The sequence below is a fragment of the Desmodus rotundus genome, chromosome 13, assembly GCF_022682495.2.
Source record: "Desmodus rotundus isolate HL8 chromosome 13, HLdesRot8A.1, whole genome shotgun sequence".
Lineage (NCBI taxonomy): Eukaryota > Metazoa > Chordata > Mammalia > Chiroptera > Phyllostomidae > Desmodus > Desmodus rotundus.
This window is the reverse complement of record NC_071399.1, coordinates 15,516,377-15,543,464: the sequence shown is the minus strand read 5'-3', so window position 1 is coordinate 15,543,464 and position 27,088 is coordinate 15,516,377. Positions and strand designations below refer to the sequence as shown.

The following is a 27,088-nucleotide window of genomic DNA, read 5'->3' as shown; positions in this document are numbered from 1 at the left end:
TTATGTGGTGAGTATTTACTATGCATAGAATGATTAAATCTGTAGCTCCAAGGTTTTGATAAATTACACATTTAATAGAATATATATCATGATGAAAATATATTTAGAGCACTAGTTGTATCAAACAATATATCTGACAAGGTGTTTTGAAGGTAGCAGGTTGGATTTTCCAACTGGATTAAGTTTACTGGATTAAATCATTTTTTTAAGTGAAAGAGCAACAGGTACAATTAATAATCATTTCATATCTTGGTAAAGCCTGTTGGGTTTACAAGCCCAAATTTGAAAATGAACAATTATAAAGGTCAGGCAGTTCCCAGTTCTGTTTTCAAACAAACAAACAAAAGAACAATAAACTAATCATGTCAGCTGAAGGATGATTAAAAACAATGTGACTTTAGCAGTGAATTTGAAGAATTGAGTAAATCTCTTTCAGTAAAGCCACTCCCAGTCCCATCCCTTCATTGAAGGGCTATTTTTTGGCAGCTACACAGATAGAAATAAAAGATATCAATAGAATTGACACTAAACCCTCTTTCATTCTTATTCAAGGGCACATGAACTAATCAGAAAATTAATCTCATTAAAAGGGGACTTAAAAAATTTTACATTCCACTTAATATCCTTACAGTTTGATCCATTATGTAAAATAATTTCAGTAACTCAGTATAGAAGAAATTTAGCATAGCCTTAAGGTGACAATAAATTTTAAATGTACACATTTTAGTTGCAAAAATGTATGATAGTAATCCATATGACTCTCAGGTATAAAAGCATATAGCATACCCTAGGACAACAAACTCCAAGAATACGCGAACCTGATCTGATGGAATCAGCCCCCATCCTGCGGCCCAGTCCCGGTCCCAACATTCCAAGTTGCTCGGTGGGCGTGCTCTGGTGTTAGTGGTGGGTGTCAGAAAGCGCCTGCATTGCGATTGACAGGCACCTTCTTGGTTTGCTGAATGGTGAGTTTGTACAGTCCGTTTTACTAACTTTACTTTTGTCCTTTCTTTGACAATACACACTAAAACGTCCGTCTTCCCCAATGTTATTGAATAGTATGACCTTGTAGTTCCACAGTTCAACATTTTGGGTCCCCTCTACGTATTGTGTTCTAGTATATTAGGATAAAACCTTGTAGAAAAATTGCAATGAAAAGCTCAAGGAGAAAAAGGCAAGATGTAAAAATTTAAATATCTTTATGTATTTTCTATATGGCTGATGGTACTAAATTCCTATGCTATTCGAACTCCATCGGACATATTTGAAAGAACGATGAACACTTTGTTTTAAAATGCCAATATTTATACTATGCTAGAAATTATATCCTTTGCCAATATTTAAACTCAGGAACAGCTTTAAATGTGCAAAGGAACAGATTTTCCCTTAAAACTGTTTTTTAAAAATTATTTGCACAAGGGAGTACTTGTGCAAAAAGATAAGTTTAAAAATCACTACTCTAGAAAGAGGAATGGTTAAGCAATAACCCTTTTCAAGACCAAAGATACTTGGAGCAAATTTTTTTTTCAATCAGCAGTGCCTAGACTGACCAACTAGGAAGGAGAATTTAACATTTGTTTGCTTTTTCTGGCACCTAGAGGGGAAGCCAAGCATAGCCAGGATTAAGCATTTCTGCTACCGTGTTGGAGTCTCTAAAAATGTACTTATGGTGCATTATCAGGGAAGGAAACAGCTCATATCGCTAACTCTACCCTGGCAGCAACTCCTTCTCTATCAGAAAGTAGTCAAGGCTCTCTGCCCTTTGCAAGTTCAGGAAAAAGTACTGATTGCATGGAACAAATTTTACCACCACTAATAAATTTTAACTAAGCGTCCCTTATGTGTTAGGCTCCAGAGATATAACTTATAAGAACCTGCACTGGAGGAATTTACAATCTCATTGGAGAACTGAAGAGACACTGAGATAAATACGAGTCTTCGGAGCACACATGGAGTTACTGCCAAAGGTCAAGGTAGTCTGGGAAGGCGAAGGCTGGCGTGGAAGTAGATCTTTAAAAACCCCGAATCGAGACAGTAAGATTGATGGGCTAATTTGCTGGGGACAAGAAGTAGGACAGTGTAGGTGTGATGCAGGTGTGGCTGTGGCAGGAATAGTGATGAGTCCAGAGCAGGCAGCTGCTATAAAACTTGGAAGGCAGCTAGAAACCTAGCTGTCTCAAATGCCACAGAAGAGCTGTGCTTCATCCTGCGAGAAATGGGAAGGTTTCTGACACCAATATGCAGCATTTTAGGGAGCTATTTTATGACAATCACACATAGGAAGAAACAGCAAGAGAGTCAGTCAACGTTTTAGCAATACTTTGGGTAGCTAGGGTGGAAACAGCCTGTTGCAAGGATACTATGAATGAGAGACAATCCAAGGACATTGTGTTGAAAGGGGAGGGGAAGCCAAGGTCATTCCCAGGTTTCAAGACTGTGTGACCATCATCATAGCCCCACTGACAACAAATCCAAAGGCAAAGCCGGTTTATGTTTGAAGGAGCAGGGTCAGTAAGCAGGAATGGGCCCATGTAGGGGAAGGTCCAATCTCCAACTCACTGGCCATCCCCAACTATACAGAAAATCATGTTTTCTCCTATCTTGTTCTCTTGCTCAATACAGGGAAAAAGAATTAGTATTCTAAACTTGTCATTGATCATACTATACCCACAATGATTTATCAGTATTCACCCAAAATAAATATGAAGAGATTTTCCTTGGGAATACTGATGTACAAGTGCAAAGGCAGAGCTAGCTAAGCACAGCCTCTTTCTTACTCAACTTTTGCTGCACAATCCTTAAAAATAATTACCTCCCCCCCTCAGCCCTTCATCAGCCAAGCTTAAGTCCTCTGACCTCTGTGTCCTTGCAGAGCCATTACAGTCCTCGCCTCCAGCAGGCTGGGAAAAATTTGAAACATAAACCCTTTTCCTCTCCCACTGACCACTATCCCCAAGAAGCCTTGCAAGCCTGTTACCTTCGAAGTTAACGGTATTTACATGTTTGTTCCACTCGAAGAATGAAATCAAATTATTTCCTGATATGTGACATTTAGTACAATCAGACGTTGAAAGCGTCTAGTTTAAAGTGCAGCAGGCAGATGTTCAAACTATGTAGAACGACCTATCTTGTCCCTGGAGTATCAACTGAGCTGCAGTCACCAGGGGACGTGGCACAGCCAACAGGGAAAGTACCAAGGCTCAGGCCAGACAGTCTGTTTGAAACCCCCATACGTAAACTTTGGTAAGTCCACCTCTTATACCTCATTTTTTCCATCTGTAAAATGGAGATGATAATCCTGCAGGCTTCAATGTTAGGTGTGATTCTACGGTAGCTTAGCATCCCTACTACAGTTATCGATGGAACATTTATATTGCTCTAGGTCTAGGCGGCTGGGGCAGGCCAACCTTTTGTGCGAAGGGTGAGACAGCGGTACTTTCGGCCTTGCTGGCCAGATGGTCTCTGTTGCAATTACTCGACTCTGTTGTAGCGCAAAAGCAGCCAGCAAGAACATGCAAACAAACGAGCAAGTGTTCCAATAAAGCTTTATTTATAAAAATTACAAAAACAAATTTAATTTCACATTAAAGTACAGATTTCCCTGCTATCCTGAAGTACAGCATTCCTGTGACTTGCTATAAACTGACATGGCATACAGCGAAGAGTATACCCCCTTTCCGAAAATTCACATTATGCCACTTTACTTTTACGAAAGACCTGCTCTAGTATGGTAATGGCTTTTTTTGTAAAAGCCAAAATCTTTGGATTTTTTACAGTCAGTGAAAACAGGTACCATTGTAGGTCTTCTATGAAAGCAAAGTAGCATAATGGGGATTTTCAGAAAGCAAAGGATACCTATATTATTATCTCTTAATTTTTTTTAACCATTAAAAAATGTAAAACCATACTTAGTTCGCACCATACAAAAACAGTAAGTGGGCCCGATTTGGCCCATGGGAGGTAGTTTGCCAGCGCTTGCTCTAGATTAACAAGCTTATGGGCTTTGGAAGCTTCGTGCGGGCAAGGAAATTGAAATACAGGTTCATGATGCAGAAGAAGAAAGAGGAAACTTCCAAGTGTAACTTTTAAAAAGGATATTTAAGGCTGTCATTCAGTTACTCACACTACACTATGTGCAAGGCCATTTCTGGAATCACGCACTGTTGGAATCAGAGGAAAGAGTCCCAGTCCCTGCTCTCAAGGAATCTATGCTTCTACACAGGAGCTTAGATAGGGAAAGCCTTCCTTCCAAATACAACCTTTCCAGGCAGGCTTTTTTAAAGAATATTTTATCAATTATGCTGTTACAGTTGTTCCAATTTTCCCCCTTTACCCTCCTCTGCCTCAGAACAGAGGCATACTTGTGCAAGAGGCAGGCAGTGGTTCTGGCGACCCCATCTACAGCCTACGCCACACATACACTGGGTTATCTTGACCTCCCTGCTTCCTTCTGTCCTCAATTTTACTACCGGCTCTTTTCCTGTCCTCCAAGTTATTCTGTTTTGCATGATCACTGGGGATAACCTTCATGAGATATACTGAACAGAACAAGGCTGCCAACCCCACGTTAAAAAAATAACCATAAACTGGTCTTCAACAATGCAAGATCCCTTCTAATAGATAACATGTTAGTAAGTCCTATGGTTTTTCATTTCAGTCCAGGTGGAAACCTGACCCCACAAGGCAGACTAAGCAGGTCTATTTTGGAGCAAAAAAAAAGACACTTCAGAAAAGGATTTTTTCATAGCAAATGTTTTGAAGTATTTTATCCAAAAGAACACAAAACAGACAAAATACAGTGCTCTGGTATACACCTCAGCTGGTTCTAAAGATTGTGGATCTGAAATAACACAACAGAAACCTGGTATGTCAGCTTATCAGAGCAAGTGAGAAGTAGAAAGCAAAAAAAATTAACATAGCTAATGGCTAAAAACACAAAAGGCATTTTTGGTACATAATAAATAATAAACATTAATATCATGATAGTATATAGTATAATATCAATACAAAATAAAAACTGGCAAGAATAAATTATTAATAGTGTTTTCTGAAGTACTAAGAGGCGTTTGTCTCTCCAGCATTGTCCTTGCAAGAATCAGCATTGCTGAACACCTTCACAAAAATCAGAAGGCAGACAGCAGAACTCCTGAGCTTTAATTTCCTCTCATGAGAACAGGCATGCCTAAGTCTCAGCAACATCCAGGGAGAAGTCCATTTGCTACGAGGTATACGAGACGGAGGGGAGGGCAGACTCCACAGGGCAATGAAAAACGAGTTCACAGGACAGGGAGGTCGGCAAGATGAAGGGCTAGGAGGTTCCAATACTCATTTCCCCACAAAAACAACAAAGACGCCACATAAACAACTACAAACCAACAAAAGTTGGGAGAGTGATGCTTTCCTGAAACAGGAAAAGCTCTGGACAATAATGGAGCACCAAGCACCCCACAGGCGCACAGGAAAGCACAGGAAATTTTGGCAGCATCACCGGGCCACAGCAGCTTGGCACCAGGAGGGTCCCCTCAGAGAAATCCGCCCTGTGGGGAAAAGGTGGGCAGGGGAATCCCAGCACACCTCACTGCGGCCTTCGCTACAGAAGAGCAGGGAAATGCAGTATTTCTTTGCCATTCTCAGATTTTTCTCTTGCAGTTGCAGCTATGGGTGGGCAACTCTGGAGGCTGGTGAGAGATAATTATAGTTTTGCCATGGCGTGAGCTCGAATTCTGTGGTGATGTGCCTACGAGGAAAAATCACCTAACGAGTACGCCAAGTGGCCCTCCTGGCGCTTAGGTTCCCACGGTGATTTGCTCTCCTCTAGGCCTCTGCCCTGGCACAGTAAGGACTTGAAGGAGATTCTTTTACACCTTCAGGAATACTATGTTATATGGTGATATTCGGGATTCACAAAAATCTCAGCACAGTCACTGTGAAAACCTGAAGTTTTCTGTAGGAACCTGAAACACCTAGATGTTTCACTCTAATCCCTATCAGTCTAGGGACATCATATACCCCACCCCAGTGCCTTCTGTTATCCCCTTGTTATTCTTTGTTATGCTGATTCTCCAACTACTGCCCGAGGGCAGGAATTCATTCTCTCCAGTGAGAAGCCTACAGCACTGTATATTCTTATATTAAGAAAAATAACTACTTTTTTCCATGCACCAGGGTTGAAAAACCTCCATAAAATTCATTTGATTATAACACATACATCATTAAAATAAAATAGCATCATAATTATTATTAGAAAGTAAAAGAAGCAAACAATGTCAATGAAATTGTTCATAGAAGCTATAGGGGAAAATTCAATTCTGAAAATATGTATTTTTAGCTTCTAAATATGGAGTTTTACTTTCTCAACTCTGTGAACTCATTTTTGTTTTTTAAAACTAGTTAAGAATTAACTAGTCAACAATCTATTGGCCACTCACTATGTAAAATCAGTTTTTAGTAATAAAAACATAAGATCAGGTAGAAAGCATTATTTGACTTTATTAACCTCACAATGTTGAATACAAATGCAAAATTCAGTAGTGATCTTAAGTCTATTTCAAAGCATGGTCTCTTAGATTGAAGAATTAGGGCAGATATATGTCACAAGGAGGAAGGGAATCAAAAAGCCAAGCCCCCAAACCTCACTGATTTACCTGTGTGTTATCAAATCTGAGGTAAAGCCCTTATATTCCTTTAAATGGTATCGTCTTTGGAGTTTCCATTAATCCTGTCAGTAATGAATTTTTAACCAGGCCCTATGATCTTCACAAGTCTTCCAATTATGAATCGAAAAGAAGCAGACAGATGATATGTACCAAATACTTTATGAAATTTAACATACAGCTGGACTTCACATACAAACTTCAAAAATCAATAGGACTCTAATATTCTTAAAACCCAAAGGCTAGATAAGGTCTTGCTTTCCGATCATTTCTTCATTTTAAGAGATAATTTGATCTAATGATATTAATGTAGAAATACATTATGCATTCTAACATCAATAAGAAATGACATTTGAAAGGAGAATCAATAGACCTGTGCATTTAAAACCAAAAGGAACACATCTTGGACACCTTAATTTATAAAACCAAGTTCTAAGCAGGAACGATTACTGTGTAACAAATACTGCTCATATAAAAGTGCTGGTGACAATTCAATATGCCTTCTCCACAGAATCTGTTCATATATATGTTTCCAGAGCTGTAGGAAGATTTTATGTTTAAGGTGCTTCAGTTTTGCACTGCAATAAGTGTTCATCTGCTACCTCTTTGTAGCAATTCCAGTCAATGATCCAGGAGCAAAAAGGCAAAACTTGCTGTTATTTTCTAGAATGTGGCATTTGTGGAGGTGGAGTGCCCTCTATTGGTAGCGAGGAGGACACGCTCATCAGCTGCCCCGCATGCATCTTCTCATTGACGCGGAGCTCGCATCCGTCCTGCAGCATTCGGACCGCTATGCGGGCAATGTTCTTAGAGTCATCGAGCCCACTGTGAGGCCGCCCGTCATAATCCATCCCTAGTTTTTCAAGCATTATTGTCAGTTTGGTTTGGCTTCTTGGAACCTGAAAATAAACAAATGGTAAACAATTCTTTAGTATTCCGTAAGTCACTGTGAAGTAGAAAAATAAGAAACTGAAAATGAATAGTAATAACTATATAAAGTAGGCAAAGGGCAAATACTTCTGATTAACTAACGCAAATAAATAACTCAAACCTCCAGGGCTTTAGTGTTTTTAATGAAAATATATCATCGAAAGATGGAATCCTCAAGACATCTAAAAAGTTTGGAGTTCTGTAATTTAACAAATCATTTATGAAAGGAAATGTGATATTCTTATAAATTGATGCTCTACCATTTAACGCAAGCTAATTCTTTTGCGTGCTATTTTTCTGTGATGTATTATTTGACTTGACTGACTCCTTAGGCAGAGGCACCAAAAATATTTTGCATTTCTAGATGATGAAAGATAATGATCAAGAATGAAAGACAATGTCATATGGAATTTTTCAACCTATTTAAATACCAGCTCCATTTTGATAAATATAAAAATCTCACACAATCCCCAAATTTCACTTTTGAGAACCCCTATTCTATCTTCAGTATATCCTAACTAGAAAGATTTCTTAAGTTTTACATTCTGGTCCTAGCTGGTGTGGCTCAGTGGGTTGAGCGTCAGACTGAGAACCAGGAGGTCAGGGCACATGCCTGGGTTTCGGGCCAGGTCCCCAGCAGGGGGCATGTGGGAGGCAACCAATCAACTTTTCTCTCACACACAGATGTTTTTCTCCTTCCCTTCCCCTCTCTCTAAAATTAAATAAATAAAATCCCTTTTTAAAAAAGTTTTACATTCTGTAGTGTATATAGCTAAATCATCTATATATCTTAGAGCTTCAGCTTCTTCATCTTTACAATTGTACTACTGTTTACTCACTAGGTTATGGGGAGAATCACAAAGCAAAAGATATAAAAGAATGTGCTTCTAAAAATAACTTTTCCAGGAGCATTTGAGACCTTGCTCTCTGGCACTGTCATCAGTTTGCCTCAGATAAACTCATAAAAATTCAAACAATAAATAAATAAAAATAACTTTTCCTACACATTAAAGAGCTTAAGTGAAAGAGACTATTTCTAGAAACACACAGCCTACCAAAACTGAATCATGAAGAAAAGATAAAATCTAAACAGACCTGCAATAAGTAAGGAAGCCTGAATCAGGAATCAAAAACATCCTCCAAAGAAAAGCCCAGGGCCAGCTGGCTTCACTGGTGAATTCTACATTTAAAGAAGAATTAACATCAACCCTTCTCAAACTCTTATAAAAACTGAATAGGAGGGAAGACCTCCTAACTCATTCAATGAGATCAGCATTACCCTGATACCAAAATCAGACAAAGACACTACAAGAAAACTACAGACTAATATCCCTTATGATTGTTGATGCAAAAATCCTCAACAATACTAGCAAACTGAACTCAGTAGCATATTAAATGATTTATATAACAGAGTGCTTCAGAAACCAAAAGGTCGCAGGTTCGATTCCTGATCAGGGCACATGCCTGGGTTGTGGGCGTGCATGTGAGAGGAGGCCGATTGATGTTTCTCTCTCACATCAAAATTCCTCTCACTCTTCTCCCTCCCCTCCCAGTCTCTCTAAAATCAGTAAGCTTGTCCTCACGTGAGGATAAAAAAAAATTAGTATACACATACAATACTATTTGGCCTTAAAAAGGAAATTCTCAAACAATGGAGTATTATTTAGCCTTACAGAGGAAATACATTCTGACAAAATGCTACGTATATTATATGAACCCTGAAGACTTTATGCTAAGTGAAATAAGCCAGTCACAAAGGAACAAATACTGTACGATTCCACTTACAAAAGGTACCTAGTAATACAATTTTATAGACACAGAGAGTGGAATGGTGGCTGCCGGAGGCTGGAGAGAGGAGGAAAAGGACTTCTGCTGAATGGGTGCAGAGGTTCGGTTTTGGAAGACGGATGAGTTCTGGAGATGGCTGGTGGTGAGAGCCGTGAGTGTGGAACAGCTGAAACCGGGCAATGAGGGTTCAGCACGCCCTCCTACTCTTGTATATGCTTGTAATTTTTCATAACTTGTTCTTTAAAGAAAGCATTTTTCTCCTTTCTTTTCTCTTTTAGAGAGAGGGGAAAGGAGGGAGAGAAAGAGGGAAACGTCGGTGTGAGTGAGAAACATCGACTGGTTGCGTTCCACACGGCCCCCGACCAGGCACCAAACCCACAACCCAGGCACATGCTCTGACTGGGAATCAAAACAGGGACCTTTTGCTTTACAGGACAACGCCCAACCAACTGAGCCACACCAGCCAGGCAAGAGAGCATTTTTCATAGTGTGTTTAAGAAATCACAAAATAAGTAAAAAGATAAATCCACAAAACAGAAAAAAATATTTACCAAATATAATCAAAGGATCAGTATCAAAAATAAAGATCTACAAACCAACGAACTACAAAAGGAAACACTACCCAATTCTTAAAAAGTGGATAGGAGATTTAAACAGGGACTCCACAGAAGAAGAAATCAAGTGGCTAATAATCATACAAGGAGCTCAATCTCCTGAGTAATTGGGCGAATGCAAACTAGAACCTCTACAAGACGGCCTCATACATTCACCAGATTTACAAACATTTTAAAGGTCTGGTGATACCAGACGGTGGCAAAGACACGGAGCAATTGCCAATTCAGACATTCTTCAGGTGAGGGGGCAAACTGATCCAGTCCCCATGGAAAACTGCCAGCATTATCTGGTGACGTTGATGATGCACATACCCTGTAACGCATCAATTCCACTCCCAGGTTTGGGCCCTGGAGAAATGAGTGCACGAAGGCACCGGAGTGTTTACAGCTCCACTGTTCATCAAAGCCTCAAACGGAAACCCACCCAAGTGAACAGCCAAAGTAGGCCAGACACACTCTGGTATATTCACACAGTGGAAATCTACACAGCAATAAATAAATGAGCTACAGCTACATGCCCAATAGGGATACATCTCAAACATCAAGTTGAGGAAAAAGGGCAAAATAAACAAAGCCAGTATGATGGTAATTATATTATGTTCAAAAAAGACAAAATCTATCTATATAAGGATAAACATAAAAATATTAAAGCTATACAAAAAAGCAAGGAATTTCCCATTAAAAGTATGGATCATGGGAGCTCTGGGAGGGAGGAAGGGGGTTGAATGAGTGGGAATTACAAGGGATTTCACTTTAAAACAATCTTATCAAACTCTACTTTTCTGTATTCATAGTTCTCAGTTTTAAAAAATGTTAAAACCACACACAAAGAAAATTTTTTAAAAAAACTTTTCTCATGAAGCTACTGTAGGATGAGCATCACCCAAATTCAGTAGTAAGGAAAAAGATGACGCTGATCTAACACCTGATAGGGAGGAAAAGGAAATCTCCCAGATGATTTTATGAGCCTGAACAGCAAGTAGTTCAGATCACAACGGGATTAAAGGTTCCAGGTATCCCCGGAGGAAAAAACCCGAAACTGACAGACTACCTGAACATTCGGAGTACAGATAGAGACGTGATTTGCAGTCTGAATGGAAAGGAACAGGATAAGGAAATTAAGTCAAGTACTGAATCTGAGGAAAGGCTCTGAACACTATCATCGTAGGAATGTACACACTGAATAACGATTTAATTATAGAGGCAATGTGACTGTATTAGAAAGATGCAGGGAGGAGAAGGACATGCAGGAATGGTGGCTTTTCAATGGAGCTAAATCTTCCTCTTCCATTGCAGGAGCCTAGGAGAGATCTCAAATTGAAATTCAAGACGGCATAAACATGTAATTTAGAAACATTAAGGTCAGTGTTAGAATAGCCTTAAAAAGTTGGAAGTGTTTGCTTCAGAAGAACATAAATCAGAACTGGTGAGGGCCATGGGGGAAGACTGCCAATCAGTGTAAGTTTGGCAATATTATCTGAAAAATTTACACTGCACACACATTAAGTTCGATAAAATTCAGTGGAGATTAATTGTCCCACAAACAATCCACAAATGGAATAGCCTTGCAGTTTCAAACCTGTTATTGAAGATCACATTAGCCTATTTAAGAAACAGGTTAAATGAGAAAAACAGCTTATCTTTCTAAACTCAGATTAACATAACTAATTTGGAATCTGAGGAGTAACAATTATATGGCCTTTTCCTGTGAAAAGCACCTAGTAAATCACAACATAATGTGTATGCAAACTATAATACATGTATCAAGAGCGTAAGAGTATAATCAATAAAATGTAGAAATTTTACCTTGTAAAAGTTTCCGTATGACTTTCGAATATTGATCCACTTTTTAGCAAAAGGAGGGTATTTGAGCTTGCTGAGCTGGCACTGAATGTGCAGGAACTTGCTCATATCCCACGAACTTAGAAATCAAAAACAGGAAAAAAAATGGATGAAATAAATGCTATACTATTTTACAAATGAGTATTTTAAGTCATTCTAATTTGTTTTCTATTTACACATGTCCCCTTTCTTATACTTAACAGCAACTTTAAAAAATTAAAATCTCTTCCTACAAAATGCTGATTCAAAAATAAACTTTATATAACAAAAAATAAAAAGTTGGGTATATAAATTTATTTTCTAATTCTTACTAGGCTCATCTCAGTTACTTGTATGGTTCTGATTATCTGGGCAAACCTCTACCTTATTGACTATTTTTTCATAATTCTAAAATATCTTTGCTAAGCTTACTTTTAATGCCAAGTCTATCGTATCAGGGAGTTCTTTGAGGGTATATTTTGAAATAAAACGAATAAAAACAAGTTAACAAAATAGGTGAAAGAGACAAAAGGAACTGGTATCAAGTGGTTAGAATACAATCTCTTCTGCTACAGTAAATGTTTCTACACCACCAATCAACGATGTCATTAAATAGCAGAATATGGACTGTATAAAGTGGAAACTGTGTTGGTTCCACACGTGGGCTTTCCTAGCCAAAGGGAGTCAGAATAATAGCAGTCAAACTTATAACCTTCAGCAGGAAGAAAAGAGCTCTCAAACCAGCTACTGTACTGGCAACAGGACAGTAGCTGATTTGAGTGTAAAATTCAGGTGTACTTTAAAAATTAAAAACAAGTGCCTGTCCCCAGGGTCCCACTGCTTCCAGGCATCTGTAACATCCTCTGAGACAACTTTCACCTACCCTAAGATGCTTGCCTGGGCTGCTCGAATTGTGTCTGGAGGCATTAATTGCTTTTTTTGGTTAGTGATCCGGTTACGAAATTGCACCGGTTTTGAATGGCCTGTCCCAGAGTGTGAGGTTTTTACAGAATCGCACATACTGTGGTACACCAGAAACACCTGTATGCTTTAGGAGGAACATTGCTCATTCGTGTTTGAAATCGGTAAGAGATTTGTAACGAGGTCCCTCAATATTTTCCAAAATGTCCATTTTTAAACACGATTACAATGTGATTAAATTCATTGCTCTTTCCCTGTTGTACGTGAGGGTCTCTAAACGCTTTATGTAGGTGACACCGTAGCTGCAGCGTACGAACTGTCCAGAGTATGAAGCGGAAGTTTTAGGACTTCCTTCCTGAGCCTTAATGGCTTCATGGGAGAGAAGCCACCTTGGCAAAATGCTTGTGTTGATGATTCTCATCTTCCCATTTACTCTTTCATTTCACAAATGCTTTTTGAGCACACATTTTGAACTCAGCACTATAGTAAGCATTATTCAAAAGACTACCAGGTAGCAGAAGTCCCTACTCTGAAAGGGTTTTTAATCTCCTTGCAAACATATATAAAGTTTAGACATCCAAATATTTAGTCAGATGCCAACATTAACGATACACACAGAGAGGCTATTACACAACTTCAAGAAAAATAAGCCAGTGTGAAATGTAATGTCCGGAGTAAAGCATGAGATGGGCTTTGGTGAATAACAGAGAAGTGGTCAGGAAGAGAGCGGCCCAGTGGAGAGGAAAGCATGAGGAAGTACACAAAGGACAAACCGTGGGATTCACGGGCCAGCCTGGCTAGAGGGAAAAAGAGCACTGGCAGGTGGCTTAGGCTCCACAGTAGGGCAAGATTAGAGGAGAGAACCTCGAGAGCAAGACTGAAGAGTTGGGACTTTTCTGAGAATGTACGTGTCCATTTTACATACTAATATTTATCTTTCTCTAGTCTTCTAGTCCTGGATTAGACTGTCCTTGCTTGCTTTCTTCTCTTTGATCCCTAGGATTCAAATCTAACTAGGAAAAAGAATACAAAAAGGAAAAATATTGTCTCCACTAGTAAATAATATATTTTGTGGTTATTCTAAAAGGCAAATAAGGACATCTCTAATCTTAACAAGTAGACAAAAAGACAATAATTTTTCTACTTACCCATCTGTCAATATGCAATACTTATACTTTGTTCCTAATTCCTTCAATTTCATCCAGTCAATTACTTTTTTCAGTACCTGAGGGAAGGTATCAGCTCTGTCTACCTGATCCTGGGTAAAAGTAAAATATATAAAAATCAGAGTAGCTACACGTAGTCCTACAAAACACCCAGACACAAACATTAGCGGGAAAGGAACAGAAAAAGAAGGTCTTATCTATGATGTTTTAAATTCTCCATGGTTTCCTTTGCTGAGATACACCTAACAACTCATTTTTAGGACAAAAAATTGTTTATAGCCAAGTATTAGGGACTACTTTCAAGTGAAGCACATAATCTTCTAGAGAGCAAGATTTAAGATCATTCCCACCAGTTGTCTTTGTGCAGGCCTCAATCCAGCGGCTTCCCAATTCACCGGAGTGGAGAAAAGGCAATCTCTTCTCGCAGAAAGCCACGACCCTCCGCAGTAACCTCTATCCTCAAAGCTCACATCTTTCTACCACATACTACATACCACTGCCAAACTTATCTTCTTAAAAGGTAAATCTTACCCAAACTTAACTCCTTCCAAACACACCCCAAGGCTTTCAGCATAAAAACACACAAGGTTTTTCATGAGCTGGCTCACCTGGACCTACCACTTTAGCTTTATTTATGACCATGTACCTTGAACCATCCCAAACTACGTATAGTTCTGCCGTCCACACCTGAAATGCTCCGTCATTTTTTTCCACCTATTGACCTATCATGACTCAGCCCAAGTTCAATGGGAGAACTTCTTCCCAGGACAGCCCTATCATAGGAAGCCCTTTCTTCAGATGGCTCTGATATCCTGATGAAACACTGACCTACTTGTCTGCCTTCTCACCATATTGTGATCACTGGTTTATTCTTCTGTGTCCTCCTGAACGTAGACTGTTAACAGAATTGGAGAGACTGGCTTGACCATCTTTGTATCCCTAGTACCTTGGCAAATATTATAGCAGGCACTCAAGTATTTGCCGGGTGAGTGAGTGAGTGAGTGAATGAATGAATGAAGGGACTAAATAAATGAACAAAGGGCCTGCCACATTAGAACACAACCAAAAATCAGACCTAAAAAATTAAACTTTACTGCACAGAAAGTCAGGTTGAATGCAGACGGATTTTAAAACTTCAGCTCTAAGTTCAGCACAGTGATACTTATTTTACTAACGTTCCAGGCAAATGAAGCTTTACATTTATCACTACAGCTCTTTACGAGGAAAAGCTGAGAAAAATTTTACCACATGTAAAACTTCCTTTCCTATTTCTTAAACATTACTCTATGAAAGATCTTCACAAAGTAAGCAAAGTATCACGTTAACTTAAATTGTTTACAACACTAATGTGTTAAAAGTATGAAATAAATCACTAATTTCAAAACTTCTTTCAAACTCCTGCAAGAGGAACGTAAGATTATAACCTGAGTAATTCCAGTTAGATTGATGCAGAAATCAGAAAGCTGTGCGTTCATCTCTGGTCTCACATACTGCTGAAACGTATCTTCCTACAAGGGAAGAACAGCAAGTTAACCCCTTTTTCTATGCATACGGTTGGTGACACATGATACAGACAACTTCAGTCACACGACAGCATAATTTCATACGTGCTCACGGCACAGAACCTGTACAGCTTTAACAGTTTAAGGGTAACTCCCCACGCCCAAAGCACTCTGATCTTTTTCCCTTATAATCCATTTTAACTAAGAGAGCTCTTTGATAAATTCTCCAGAAGCACTCTTTTTTAACTAAAACATTGTTTCAGAGTTTAAACAATTTTACAAGAAATCAAATGTCTGCAAGCGAGCAAGCCAGCAAACAAAGTTTAAATAAACATTTTCATGAGGAGCAAAATGTTAAAAATTTTGTTTGTAATAATGTTTTGAAACTGTAAAGCTTATTAAATGCAACCTCTACTTCACGATACTAAAAGCTTTTCAAATAATAATAAATTATTTTAAATACTAGTCTTCAGTTATTATAAATTAGCTCCAGATTACTGCTCACATTTACTCCTGAATAGTCATTATTATACCAAGATTCCATTAAATCGAATTCTAAATAGTCAAAATTTAACGCTATGATATCTAGCAGTTTAAAGGGTGATAATGTTTATTTTTTTCCAGCAATGTTTAACCTCTTCAAGAACCCTTCTTGCTTGCCTCACTTTATGCTCACAGCGTCTCTGTGAGCTCAGTAAGGCCAGTATTGTTACCAGATCACACTAAGTCACTTATTAAAAATTAAGGGCAATTTCCAAGCCGACAGATTTATAGGCAGAAACTGTTAATACTAGGTAGATATGGAGAAAAAGACAAAGAATATTATTTGTGGTAGATTTAAAAATTAAGAAATTAAAGTTTTAAAAAAAGAAATAAAAGTAAAATTATATTCCTAAGAATAAATTTTTTTACACTTTAGTGTATTAGGTAGATGAATTATAAATAGTTACTAACAACTGTAAAAGAACAAAAGTAAAGAAGAGCAAAGAACATTTGCACTTTGAAACTCAGATGCTCTCGCCGTGGCCTGTGGCTCTGTTGGTTGGAGCGTCATCCCATACACCAAAAGTTGTGGGTTCGATCCCCAGTCGGAGTGTTTACAGGAGACAACTAATCGCTATTTCTCACATCAATGTTTCTCTCCCACCCCCCTCTCTCTAAAATCAATCCACATATCCTGGGGTGAGGATCAAAAAAAATTTTTTTAACTTAGATGCTCTTTACTTACAAGACATACTGCAAAAGAAAAAAATTCTACTTAATTGAATTTCATAAAAAGTGAAGTCTATCTTCTTCTAAGCATCAATATTTTGTTTTATAATTTTAAACAAAAATCTTTCAAAAAATATGCTGCAACTTCCCTTGTCATTATAGGCAGGTGATACTAAGTGTTAACACTGATAAAATTTTACTATTTAATGCTTTTACCAGAATGATGCTCTAGAGAAGTATGCATTCACTGACAAAATGTTTAATTAATTAACATTTCAGTAACTTGCAGAGTTAGTTAAAACGTGAGGAGTTATTAGAGAACAGAGCAGGTGAGAGCGATCAGAAACACTGGGTGTGTAGGAGTGTTTAAGCTACACTATTGAACAGGTAACCCAGTCAGGCTTTATTGAGAAGGTTAGAATTAAGGAAGGACAGGGATGGCGGGAATCAGCAGCAAACCCTCTGGGGGAAAGGAATTAGATAAAGCCTAGGAGGTGAAGGGGCTGGGGCATGTCTGGCATTTTTTGAGACACAGCAAGCATGTCAACAAGGCACAATCAGAGGTAGCAAGAAGATAGGTCATGTAAGAAATATGACTTTTACTCTGTGTTAAATGGGGAGCCTCTGAAGGGTTGTGAGCACAGAAATGAAATGATCTGACCTATATTTTACAAGAATCATTCTGGACACTTATGTTGAGAACTGGCTGTGGGGGCAGGCATAGAAGCACAGAAACCAGTTAGCTGGTGAATGCAGTAAATCCAACAAGAAATGACTGGGGCTCCATTCTGGATATATTTTGAAGGCAAACAGGAGTCGTTGTTGGGCTGGAGGCATGATGTGAGAGAAACAGAGGTGTCAAGGACGACACCAGGGTTTTGGACTGAGCAATGAGACAGAGTAGTCATCACTCAAGCTGGGGCAGGCTGAAGATAAAATGGGTAATTTAGGGTGAGTTGAATTTGAAACTTGTTAAGATGTCTGTTTAGATGTCTTAATAAAGACGTTAAGTAAGGAGTCTGGTTTTGGACAAAGGTCCAAATTGGACATATATATTTGGAAGTCATCCGCATGTAGGTTCTAAAGCTTAGGAACGAGATGATAGAGGAGTTCATTAAAGAAGAGGACCGGGGCACCCATTATTAGGAAGTTGGGGAGAAAAGAAGGAACCAGAAAGGAAAATTGCGAAAGGTAACTAGTGAGGCTGGAGAAAAATCAAAGAGAATGAGGTGTCCTGGCAGTCAGTCACTTGAAGAAAGTGTTTCAAGGAGGGAGTGGTCAATTTCCCAGGATTTAGGTAAAGGTCAAAGATGACAATGATGACTGATTTTAGTGGAGTGATGGAATTGAATACATTACTTAAACCTGCAATTGTGTGGGTTTAAGAGAGAATGGGAGGAAACAGAGAGAAGTATGTACAACTTTTTCAAAGAAATTTGCCATAGAGAAACAAAGAAACAGGGCAGCTGGCAGGGAAGTGGGATCACGTGAAGGCTTTCTACAGTGTGAGAAATGACAACATGCTCGCGTGTGACGGGGACAATACAGGGGAAAGTGATAAATCATTAGCGTCTCAGTGAGGGAGAAACATTGCCAGAACAAAGCCCTTGAGTAAGAGAGAAAGTAGAATCTAGTGAGATACGCAAGATTATCTGCCTTCACAGCTCGTTCTTCCTTTTATTTACCTTTAATATGCTTTGGACATGGAAATTAAATAAATAGGCTGATTAAAAATATAACTAAAAGAGGCTCTAATGAACACTTAAAGAACTACGAATTTTAATGCATAAAGCCTCTTTATAGTTATTCCCGATTTGCTGGGAGCAACTTTGGACAATGAGATGTTATGATATACCCTCGCTCAGATTTTACTAGCGAGCAGCATAGTTTCGGAGGATTGCTGGGGACTTCCTGAATGAGTAGAATGACAACTAGTCTCTAAAGCGTAGGTATGACACGGCCAGCTTTAAGCTGAACGGTGATTTTTCAGAGATCGGAGCACACTATAGTACTGATTGCACTGTAGTACTCAACACTATAGTACTCAACCCTGATTGCGTATCAACTGAGCTTTTAAAAACTGCTGATGTCGGGGCCCCAGCACAGAACGGCTCAACCAGAATCTCGGGGATGAGGGCCAGGCGTCGTATTTTTTTTTTTCACCCCACAACCCAGGAGATTCTGATGTCCAGCCAGACATGTGTTCTAAGCAAACAGAAAAAAACCTATAATTTTAGCTACTGGAAAAGGAGAAATGCAGACTCTGAAATTATTTTATTATAGCTTTTCTATTTATCAAGCTGATACAAAGCACACAGCAAGAGCAAAAAGCCTACTTCAGAATTCTAATTCTATCTGAAACAGCAACTGAGATCCTCTGCCTTACTAACCAACCCCAAGATAGTTGCTGCTAAGAATAAAATTAAAATATAACAATTCACTTACTATTTCTAAGGTATGAGTATTCAGTAAAACAACAGGAAATTCAATTATTTCGTGTAAGAACTCAGGTGGGTTACCCTCTTCACAAGTGGCTTCAAAGTCAATAATACAAATGTAGTCATAGTAACTGCCAGCACAATTGTCCTCTTTCAACATCAGCTTCTGCTTCTTATAATAGTTTTTCAGCCTCTTCTTTAGTACATCCTTTACTCCTCTAAGGAAAATAATAAAATTAACTCTTAGGTGAATTTCAGTCAGGAATCTGAACTCTTACCTGCTGTCACTGGCAGTCACAGCATAATTTAGCAAATGTTAGCTAAAAATGAATGTAAAGGAAACAAGACTCAAAGCTAATTTAGCAAAGAACTAATTAAAATACTAGGTTTAATACAGAATTACTGCTTTCCTTCACATGTAACTTTTCGTTTTTGTAGTGTGTGAGGGCATTGTCTTCAATGTACACCACACACCACCGCGCACCGATCGCCTGAAAGATTAGGATGACATACATGACACAAAAACTGACATTAATACCGAGTCATTCTACTGGCCACGTGGGAAGATCCAGGTAAATTAAACACATCGCGCTCTCTCTCCCCTTTCTTTTGGCTTTTGCAGGTTAGACAACTAAAAAAGTCCATATGAATACGAAAACATGTGAGCCCAGTAAAGAAAGCTGAATGTCTGTTAGGTATTTAACTAGGAAAACTAATTTATAAGATGCCCTAGAGTGATCTGTGTCCAGAAAAACGTTTGACACTCAATAACTTCTTAGTTAGATGTTGCTTTCCTCACTCACCAGGGGCAGAACATAATTCAGGAGATTTCGGTATTATAGGTATTATTAAGATACATGTTCCACAAGTGGAGGGGGGGCCGTGGTTGTTCTCAACAGGTAACAGCGGCTGGTAAAGGTGGTCATGTTCTTCAAACAGCATGTATTTCTTCAAAGAAAACTGAGAGCAACAACCAGCGCTCAGACTTCCTTCAGGACCTACGTGGTTGAGCCCTAGGATGCCTTGCAAATACAAATGGTAGTAACAGTCACAGGTTATTAACGTGTGGTAACCAGTAGGGCACTTAGGTCACAGCACCAATTAGCGACTACTACTAAAAAATATATTTTAACCCTTTGTTTTCCTTTCTAAACTACCATTGAAAGGGAATCCTGTCCATGAGAACACTGATGATTAACTAGTAGTTATCTGTCTTTAAACAATATGTCTTAATATATTTTTATTTATTTGCTTGAGATTTTCCAAACTGCCAAAACCTAGCAAGGAAACCCCTTAACTCCTTTCACATTAAGGTACTTTGAGTGTCCTCTGTGTCACATAACAGCTTTGAATTACTTTGTCTTAATTTCTTTCTTCTTTTGGAGAAACCCTATTTTTCTAAAAGGTTGTCTGTAAACCTAATGGCAACACAAATGCATAACCAGCTGCTCTTGAAACTTGCATCTTTTACATCCCCCTTGCCCCTCCACAATCAAACCGTCGCCGTTTCTGCCAATTCCAACTCAGAGAAACATCCGAACTCTGGGTCTCCTCAATTCTCTCTGGTATGGTTCCCAGTAGCTTCCTGGGCTATGGCAGGTGTCTCCACTATCAAAACCCTCCTATTCACTTTTTACGTTACTGAGAACTGAGCACCAGTGCCAACTTCCTGCCTGAGATACCTTCAGTGGCTCCCTTCTGTTTACAAAGAAAAACACAAGACTTGGCATAGAATTCTTTCACAACTTAGCCATGACCCATCATTTCAGTATAATCTTCAGAAGCCCCTGCTCCCCATGGTATATCACATACTACAGACAAAACATGATATAACTCATTGCCTGAATATGTGGTATACTTTCATGTTTATAACTTTGGTTGCACAATAGCTAAAAAAAAAAAAAGATCATGTAGCAAAAACCATACAAACAGGAATTAGGAGTTTTGAGTTCCTTGCCCTGAAACAGAACTGTTTGGCACATCGATTCATATGTCGCCCTGAATCCCCAAGACAGCCTCTCTTGTGTATCCTCATGCTGTACTTGGCCAGCCCTCCAATATAGCACTGGTCACTCTGCATTGTGATAATTTGTTTTTCTATTTTCCAAAAGACCATGAGGCTTACAAAGTGGGGAAAAGATCTGTTTTACCTTTAAAACTTTAATGCTTAGTGTAGTGCTTAGAATTCAGTAAGTGCTTGTTGAATAAATGTACAAACATACATCTAGATCTCTAGCTCTCATGCAAGTCAGGAGTAAGCAACTGGTCTTCACACTAGGAAGGACAAAAATTTTGCTCAGAAAATCCACAGGCTACAGGTTGTTATCTTCGTAATAGAAAAAGTTAAGGGGAACTGAGGTTTCTTCACAAATTAAGATGTAGACAAACTAGAAGAAAAGTATGTATGTGTGTGCTCTTTTGAAAAGCAGTAGAAGCTCTATTGTAAAGGAAAGAGGAGCAATAATCCTTACAAGAGAGGAAGGATTCAGGGACAGCCAGAAACAATAACAATTTTCATCTACTGCACTGTAGCCAACTGTTTTCTTGATGCCTAGAGGTTCTATTGCCTATCAACAGTCTTCATGTTTTTCTGGGTTCCAAAGGTCATGCCTATCTCATGCCCCAAGTCAAAATTAAGTAATCCATTTTGCAAAATAGTAACTAATAAAATCTTAAGTATGTATTTATCTCCCAAAAGACAAACACACATAGAGTTGGGTGAATGAATTCTCATTCAATATATAGTTAAACATAATGCACACTATTATTCTGCATATTTTTAGAAATCAGCACGGGGGGGGGGGGAATGCTTCCTGGTAGGTAAGTGACTTTTTAAAATAATCTGGTTTCAAAGAAACCCTCCTTATAAAATAACAAATGGACAAAAGAAAATACTCAATCTCATTAATAAAATATTATCCCACAACCAAATGAGCAACTAAAAAATTTAAAACACACTTAATATAATAGGACAGATATTCCTTTACATTGCTGGTAGACTGTCAAAAACTTCAGAGCCTTCGACTCCTCAGTCCTGGCCTCCAGCTGACAGACTGGCAGAAAAAACCAGAGCTGCACACAAGGATTCATGGGCAAGACTGTTAAGTGACCGTTGTTACTTGAATTGTTAATAATGGTTATTTCTTTATGGTAAGATTATAGATTATTTTTCATTTTTTCAGTGTTTTCAAGATTTTCTAGGATGAGCATGGAATACTTTTCTAATTTTAAGAGGTTATTTTTATTTACCTGGTTTCAAGCTTGAATTCTGAAAGTCTAGCTCTGAGTTCGTCCTTACTCATTCTATTAATGCAGCCGTTCGCAATAGCAATCTCTTTGTAAACTGGGTCACTGAAGTCACTTGAGTTGGAGGTGATGGACTTAGATCCTTTTGTTTCTTGACCATCGAGTCTACATCGTTGCTTCTTCTACCAGAAAAAGGAAAAGACAAAGTTTAAAATGAGTACAAGTAATCTTAGAGACTCAAACTCCTGAGGAGGGCGTCTCTCTGTGCTCCATGTTCAGTGAAAAGTGCCTGTTGTAACTCCTGGAGGGAAGGCAGGATAGGAAGAGATGTGTTTCCAAACAATTGACCCTGTTCTCCTCCCAGCCAACAAGTTCCTTGTAACAATGAAGCTACGTAAAAAGGGCACTAATGTTGAGAGTCACAGCCACCTCAGTCCAGAGCTACGGCTGACCATTTACCAGCAGCATGACCGTAGGGAGTTACTTATTAACCTCTGATCTTCCATTTCCTTATCTATAAAACAAAGCATAATAATTGTCTCAAATGGCACTTGGTATTTGGTAATGGTAAACAGTATTTAGGTAAGATTATTGTAAGGATTAAATGACATCATGTATATCAGGCTCCTAATACCACACCCACCATGGCTATAACATTAATAAATGATAATTTTACTTATTACCACCACAGACAATAGAACAGACCTTTTGACTAACAATATTCTATAATTTACAAACTGATTTTAAATTAATCTTTATAACATTGTGCATGTGTAAATAAGCAACTTCCTGAGTTTTTCACCTGACTTCCTTTCACAAAGCTACCAGAAACTGCCAAATGTAAAAATAAAATGAACTAGAAATCTAGTTCAAAATTTCCTAGTACTCAAGGCAAAAAAGAAAATGTATTCAGTTTCAAACACACAATTTCCAAAAGTCACATATAACAGTTATTCAGGATAACTATATTACCATGTTACAAACCTTTTTTCTGAAATAAAAATCTGTGTTCTAAAGAAAAATGACTTAATTTTAATCATTCTACAGGTAGTCCCAATATACTAAGATGCTGCTTCAAAGATTCATTTATAAGTTAACTATTTTCCACATGCAATGTTACGATACTAGGGATGTTTGAGTTTTCAAAAATACTTTGGTACTTGTTATTAAACCACATTAAAACTTGTTAACTTAGTCACAACTTACCACATTGTCCCATGTGAACTTTAATTACAAATTAAGGGGGATAGCCAGGAAAAGGCCATAGTCCTTGCCTTACAACTAATCATGAAGGTTCAGGGACTATTCCTCACTCTAAGTTCGCTCTGTAATTGAATGCATATTTACAGGAAATGTAATGCTAGGTACTGTGCGCTAGAGTACTCAAAGTACTCCCATCTCCTCTGAAGAAGAGGCTAATGTGTGAACTGTCCATAAACTGAAAAATAACTAGTCCCTCCCCCTTCCCCCTCTCCCTCTTCCTCTCTGGTGCATCCCCACACTATCCCCCACCCTCCTTCTCTCAAGGCTGGTACCTTTGCAAGCTCTCTCTCTTCTAAGCTCCAAGGGCCCTTCCTGTGCCTCTGAAACTTGTATCCTGAGCCCACGCAGTCCCACTGGCTCACTTTTTCTATTTATTTCTAAATAAACTTTTGCTTGTATTTGAAATAAAAAATACTATATTGGCAAGTTCCTTATTAACAAATGTTTAAAGGCTTCATTACACTGATCTTTGACTAAAACTAAGAAAATAATTTTTTCAATAATATATTAAATTTATAACTGGTTACTTTATCATTAGAATTTAATCAGGATAATTTTCTTGTCTATAAATTACATTTAATTTTAAACTTCATCTTCAGTCGGGTTCAAATTTAGGTGAACAATGAGTAATAGTTTGTCTACCAAAACTGATGTCTGGGTTAATTTAAGTAAATTTTCTCTTTGGTTAAATCCCCTCTCTGATTCACTTACTTAATTCTTATCTAAAACAGAAGCTACAAAAGTTACCCGCAAGTTAACACTTAGGCTTCCTCTAGATATGCTACCGAGCATGATTTTTTTTAAAGATCCACGTCCTCTCCTTGCCCAACTTGAGCCCCCTTCCTTCAGTGCATGTCAGGCTCTGTCAAGGTCCAGCACTCACTGACCGGCACTGAGGTCTACACTAATGGCTTCCAAAGAAGGAGCTCAAGTGAATCCACTAAGGAGCAGGAAAAACAATAATTAAAATCCCTACACAGACTATAACCTACAAAAAACACGAAATTAGTTTACTAAATAATGCAATAGACTGACAATTGCATCCTACCCAATGTCTGTCCACCTATCACAAGCTACTGGCCACATATTGAGGAAGTAGGACAGTTACACAGTATGGAGGGGAATATTCATCCTCACATTACTGTGACATTTTGCAATTTTCATGTATCCAAGCGGCTGTATAGTTCATATTATCCCAAATAACAGAAACTTTACATTATGGAGGGTAACCAGAAAAATCTTTTATACTAAATAGAAGTTTTGTATGATCTTGTGGCAAAGCACTTAAGTGTCATTGAACTTAAAGATAAGTTACATAGTTTCTTTTACAAAAAGATAAGATTCCAAAATGGATGTGTCCTTTACTGTGATGAGAAAGGAATTGATAGCCTGATCCTTTGAAGCTTTTTTTTTTAATGAACAAAATTTGTTGTTTTAAGATGGAATATGCTTCAACAAATAAGTTAGTAACTGCTTATCAAAAGAAAATTTTCCTGTGGCAAGAGCATTTGAAAGTAGGTATCTTGGAAATGTGTTCATTATTTTATTGACAAAAAAATGTGCATTATCTAATTTAAAAAAACCCTCTGCATCTGATCCGCACATGCATACACACACACACAAACTTGAAAGCAGACTTTAACTTAACATTCTTCCAAAGGAAGAGTTCTGACGGAATTTAAGCCTACTTGTTAAAAATACAAAAATGCAATGTGTATTAGTTTACAAATATAACTAATATTAGGGATAATGGAAATTTACTTAGCTAAGTTTCAATAAAAAAAACTGTTTAATTGAGAAGTTTAAAAACCTATCATCATTTATTAAGAGGACTCAACAATAGATTTTTAACAAACATGGCAGCCACTAAAACCAATTGGGAACATAGGCCCAGGCTTTAAGTCACCATATCTCAAAGTTTTAAGACTCAAACATAATGAAGTATATACTCGATTGCACTTCCTTTATTAAAAGAAACTTTAAAAATTATTCTTAAACTGACTTACACGGTGATACTGACAGTACCACAGACTGAGAGGGAAATGAGGTGGAAGAAGAATGGTTCTGTAGAGATAAGGGACAAGGGCGGTCTCTTTTGAAAATGCTATCTAAAGAAGAATAATTCTATGAAAAACCCACAGCAGGAGCACGCAGAGCAAAGGGAGCAGACCCTCAGGAAGGCAAGGCAGCCGGGCGCACCGGGAGCCGACGGGGCGAACTGTGTGTGATGCAGGTGGCTGTGCACCCGGGAGCCAGGCCCACGGGGGAGCAACCGGTCAGCAGCGTGTTGTTAAAGAAGATCACTCCAGCTGCTACGTGGAGAATGACTGTAGATGGAAGCGGCATTAGCGAGCAAGCCTCCTGCAAGTATCCACTCTGGGAGGGGCTCAACGTTAGTTTGGTATTAATAGAAAACGACCGATTTTATATTAGATTATTTACAATCCTCAACGCTGGTCAAAATAACTATATTCATTAAATAAGATGAATAAATACGCTCTTAAGTCCGTTTTTACCATTTTGTCACTGTAACTAGAATCTACCGGTAAACTGTTGAAATCATTTAGAAAATTAAGTCATATGAGATAGTGTTAAGTGGGCAAAAATCAGGGACGAAGCTCTAACTAAAAGACACAATCACTTTTTGTTAAAGCTGGAAGAGATGGGCTTAAAAGTCTTATGTGACAAAGACGTAGTGCGATTAAAAGAAAAAAAATAGCCCACCGATTACCGAGACAGTAACTGGTCACAGAAGGACTACGGCAACACTGGGCACAGAATGTTTGTATCAGAATCCTCACTCAGAACTTACAAATCCACAGTTCATATGCTTCTCCTCTTGATTATTTACTCTCATATAGAAGGAAACTAGGACCGCAGAGGGCTCGGTGACAACCACCCGGAATAAAGGCTCCGGGAGACGGGGACAGGAGAATCGGCTACGGCTGGGGTCAAAGGGCGCGCAGGCTGCGATTCTGCCGGACACCTGGAACACAGGGGCGCGCGGGCGTCCGGGACGGCGGGCGCCCACGGCGGGGCGCGGGCGGTCCCCTTACCTCCGGGTGCGGGTGCTGCGGCTCCTCCCCAGACACCGACCGTGACGACTCCCGCCGCGCGGGAGCCACGGCCTCGCCGCCAGGCTCTTTGCCCTGCTCATCCTCCATGCCCAGTGTCACGTAAGAAGAGAACAGCAGGAGCTCCACGATCGCTCACTCTCACTCTGCCAAGCTCTAAAGCCTCGCCTTTCTCCGTCAAAAAATTACCGGCTCGCGTTCCCGCGGCCTCAGCCACACAAACTGGAGTAGACACCTCCCACTTCCGGGAGCGTGTGGCGTCTACACGCCGCGCAGGCGCAGAGAGCCAGCGCACACCGAACGCGGAAGCCAGGGCGGACGCGGGCGGGCGGAAGAGGGGAAGGAGACGCCGGCGGGTGAAAAATGGGCTAATCGATCCCTACCCCGAGGCAGTGCGGGTTCTTACGGAATTTACTCAGGAGTCTAGACTCCAGTCATTAGAGTATGATCCCATCATTAC

At 39.0% G+C, this 27,088-nt stretch overlaps 1 protein-coding gene across 1 annotated transcript; it reads right to left on the bottom strand.

Moving 5' to 3' along the window:
• Positions 1-6,469: 6,469 nt before the first annotated feature.
• On the bottom strand, positions 6,470-26,884 carry ERI1 (exoribonuclease 1). Its single transcript, XM_024562805.4, has 7 exons — positions 26,611-26,884; positions 22,295-22,473; positions 19,053-19,263; positions 15,318-15,401; positions 13,876-13,985; positions 11,792-11,906; positions 6,470-7,552 (listed from the first exon to the last, which is right to left on the bottom strand). The coding sequence occupies exons 1-7, from the start codon at positions 26,716-26,718 to the stop codon at positions 7,310-7,312; spliced, it is 1,050 nt and encodes a 349-aa protein (XP_024418573.1). The 5' UTR covers positions 26,719-26,884; the 3' UTR covers positions 6,470-7,309.
• Positions 26,885-27,088: the final 204 nt, after the last annotated feature.